General features: G+C 38.5%; 1 protein-coding gene across 1 annotated transcript; it reads right to left on the reverse strand.

Moving 5' to 3' along the window:
- LOC110315207 (zinc finger protein 431-like) lies at window positions 1-2,093 on the reverse strand (the record flags this gene model as incomplete). Its single annotated transcript, XM_021189322.2, has 3 exons — window positions 1,971-2,093; window positions 1,724-1,784; window positions 1-373 (listed from the first exon to the last, which is right to left on the reverse strand). Coding segments are annotated over exons 1-3 (468 nt in total), but the record flags the coding sequence as incomplete, so codon positions are not given.
- Window positions 2,094-4,173: the final 2,080 nt, after the last annotated feature.

Here is a 4,173-nt window from a genome sequence, read left to right on the forward strand (position 1 = left end):
TTTGTAGGGTTTTTCTCCAGAATGTATTCTTATATGTGTTTGAAGATTACATTTATAAGAAAAGGCTTTATCACATTCATTACATTTGTAGGGTTCTTTTCCAGAATGTATTCTTATATGTCTTTGAAGACTAGATTTATAGGAAAAGGCTTTATCACATTCATTACATTTGAAGGGTTTTTCTCCAGTATGTGTTCTTCTATGTCGTTGGAGATGACTGGATCGGGAAAAAGCTTTATCACATTGATTACATTTGTAGGGTTTCTCTCCAGGATGAATTCTATCATGTACTTTAAGATGACTGGCCATTGCAAATGCTTTGCCACATTGATTATATTCAGAGGGTTTCTCTGTACTCTGACTCCTTTCATGCCTGAGAAGAGAATTGGCACATGTGAAAGCTTTGCCCCACGGATGAATACTTTCTTCATGTTTTTCTGTTTGTTAGTTTGTTTACTTATTATATGTAAGTACACTGTAGCTGTCCTGTCTTCTGACACTCCAGAAGAGGGAGTCACATCTCATTAAGGATGGTTTTGAGCCATCATGTGGTGCTGAGATTTTAACTCAGGACCTTCAGAAGGTTAGTTGGTGCTCTTAACTGCTGAGCCATCTCTGAAGTCCCAGAATACTTTCATCTCTAGGACTTAATGTTACTATTTGTCTAAATATAAAGAGGCATCAGACCTTTTATCACTTTTCTTACATTCATGCTGTTCCCCTTCATTACGGGTTGTTTTTCATGGTCAGAGACACCTGAGAAGGTATGAACATTTACTACAAGGTTCAGATTCACATATTCTTTTTCTATAAGTTTGTTTCCATAGTTGAAGAAAAGTGGAGGAATTCAGAGCTTTAACGCACTAAGTGTATTCCAACTTTTACTATACTGTGGGTCATACTACATTTGCAAAGTGAACCAGGAGAAATAGGAGCATCCCTAGTACTCAAAAGAATTTTCTCCAGAATGAGGCTGCTGATGCATTGCCAACGAACTTGGAAATGTAATTAACTGTTAACTTGTATTATGTTCAAAAAGTCTACCCTATAACTGCAACCCACTAAATATCTTCTAATAGATATAGGAGAGAGAGGGAAAGCGAGAGAGGGAAAGACAGACATAGTTTTTTGGAATATCTGTTCAGTATACATGGTGTGTATCCATTATAAAATGTTATATACTTATGAAAGGAAGACCAATAAATAAAATGTTGAACTTTGCATTCACGAGTTTTGACTCATTGTTCTCATAGACATGTGAAATACGGATTAAGGTTACTGCAAAACCTCCTACTTACCCCCCAAATGCTGCCCTTCCAACTAAACTTAGCACCAACACTGGTAATAAGTGAGGACAACCAGCTTAAATATAGACTACTTGCTTCATAGAAGCTTTTGGACATATATTTATCAACTCTTCAGTTTGTGCAGCTTTTCCAAAATAAATAGAAACAGACTGCCAGTTGTACTGGATAGCGCTAATAGGGCTATGTTTCAAATGGGGATATACACTAAGGCATTGCTTCCTTGTCCTCTTTCATAAAGAAAGTCCTTACACAAAATCACATACAGGACATTAAAGATGATGGTTTTGTTGGAATGTAACAATCATCAAGACACTTACAGCTATATTAATTTACACTGTTCCTTTTCTGAACAATTTTGAGCACACATTACCATATCTTTAGAGGCAGATTTGTATGAGTTTGCACATGAAAATTACCTTCTGTATCTTCTAGAACTTTGANAATATTCTTCAATATTTTGGGCTTCCCAATTAAAGCCTAAAACAGAAAATGTATGCCTTGAAATTTAGCAAAATGTAAGTTGATATCTTCAGTGAAGCTTATAGTCACGCATGATTTAGTCACCAAATCCTTCCTTCATTTTAATTGAAACTACATAAGTGCATCAAAAGAAAAAACTGTTTCCTTGAATTGTAAATCAGGAAAGGGAATTCACAAATTTACCTATAGCACTGAGGTTCCTGCAGGTCTCCAGCATGACATCTTTGTAGAGCTTCTTCTGAGAAGGATCCAGTAGAACCCACTCCTCTTGAGTGAAGTTAACATTCACATCCTCATAAGTCACTGCATTCTAGAGTATCCCATAAATGTGTACAAAAGAAAGAACTACAGAAACAACATCACTCATCTATTAGTCCTAGGCAATGTGTTCATATAATTCTGGGGCCTGTCCCACTTATTTACTCACTCCCAAGTTCCACTGTAACTACCAAGTCATATCAGAAGGAAACTTAATAATAATGTTCGCCCCTGTCATTTCTTTTTTATTTTTTTAAGAGTTATGTATTTCATATATGTGAGTACACTGTTGCTGTCTTCAGACACCCAAGAAGAGGGCACCGGATCCCTATTACAGGTGCTTGTGAGCCACCATGTGGTTGCTGGGAATTAAATTCAGGACATCTGCAAGAACAGTGTTCTTAAGAGCTGAGCCATCTTTCCAGCCCAGTCACCCCTGTCATTTCTCAGCCCTTTGAATAGGATGTAACCTTTTAAAAGAACATTCAATTATACATATAGAGAGACAAGCTCTACAAGAACAATAGTGTTAAGCACACACCAAAGAAATTGTATTTTCACAGTTACTATATATAAAAATTAATGAGCATGTTGGGTCTATTGGCTTATGCCTTTAACAATGCAGTCAAGAGACATAGGCAGAAGTTACACATTGAGTCGGCCATCAGTGTGATGTATACACTGAGTTCTAAGACAGCCAAAGATACATAGTAAGACCCTATATATCCTGCCATAATTAACCAACCAAAACGGAAACATAGAAAGAACTCATGTGCTTTTATTTAAGTTCTTACTGTTTTTAAAAAAGTTTTTTTTAGTTTATTTCATGTACATGTCACTGTAGCTTTCTTCAGACACATTAGAAGAGGGCATCAGATCCCATTACAGATGGTTGTGAATCACCACGTGGTTACTGGGAATTGATCTGAGGATCTTTGGAAGAACAGTCAGTGCTCTTACCTGCTGAGCCTTCTCTCTAGCTGTTTACTTAAACTCTTTTGAGAGTTATACATACAATGCAGCTCTGTATTCATCTTCCAGAATTTGAGGTACACCAGTTCACACTAGAACATTAATAGATATTACCAAAAGGGAATATATGATTTAACAGTGCCACTTACTTGGACATAAGAAAATATTGGCAACATTAATGTTTTATTAATTAATGATTAGAGGTAAACAATGTATGCTAGGAGAGATAGCTCAGCAGTGAAGTTTAGGGCATGGTTCTCACATGACTGGGACTCTGCCTGTAACCTCTGAAGGTCCTTGTCTTTACTTGGCTTTTGATCAATAAGTATTGTTGACAGCAGTGAATGGATGGGTGGAAGGACTGCCAGGTTCCCAAAGGAGAGGAAAGAGTGGCATGGGACAGGAAAGGGAGATCTACTATGCTTTAGAGGAAAAGAGTCACCAGCCATGTGCAATCAGCAGTGGAGTGATCATTGGCCATTTCCAAAGATGGAGGTTTGAAATACAACTAAGCTGACAGCAGAATTATGGTGTTGTGCAGGGAAAACGTAAGTGGGCAACAAAGCTGAGGGCAGATTGAGAGGGTTCNGCAAGGACTAAAGGAAAGGACACACTAGTTGTGGGAGGCTTGAAAAGCAAGACANTGAGCCACAAGGCAAGGTAAAAATATTAAAGTGGGGGGGGGTGGATGAGTGGGTGTGGGAGGGGGGTGCGCAAAAGCATGCATAAGAATTTGATCCAGAGCTTTTTGTTTTGTTTTGTTTCTGAGATAGGGTTTTTCCGTATAGACCTGGCTGTCTGGAACTCACTCTGTAGACCAGTTGCCTCAAACTCAGAAATTCACCTGCCTCTGTCTCCCAAATGCAGCTATTAAATGCATGTCCAGCCTTTCCAGAGCTTAAGAAGGGGTAGTTAAAAAGCTAGGTGGTACATGAAGAGCTCTTGCTGGTCCTGAAAATGAGTGAACTCAATTCCCTCTATTTACAGGGGTTCCACAGCTATCCATTATTCCACTTTCAGGGGGTCTCAGGCCATCTTCTGACTACTGTGAGGAATGGGCACATGTGAGGTATGTATTTGTGCATACAGGCAAAAGACTCACAGTTCTGAATGACATCTACCCAGGATCTTGTAGCTTTCAGAGAAGTCTGGTGTA

This window comes from Mus pahari, unplaced genomic scaffold (genome assembly GCF_900095145.1).
Source record: "Mus pahari unplaced genomic scaffold, PAHARI_EIJ_v1.1 scaffold_10763_1, whole genome shotgun sequence".
NCBI classification, from domain to species: Eukaryota; Metazoa; Chordata; class Mammalia; order Rodentia; family Muridae; genus Mus; species Mus pahari.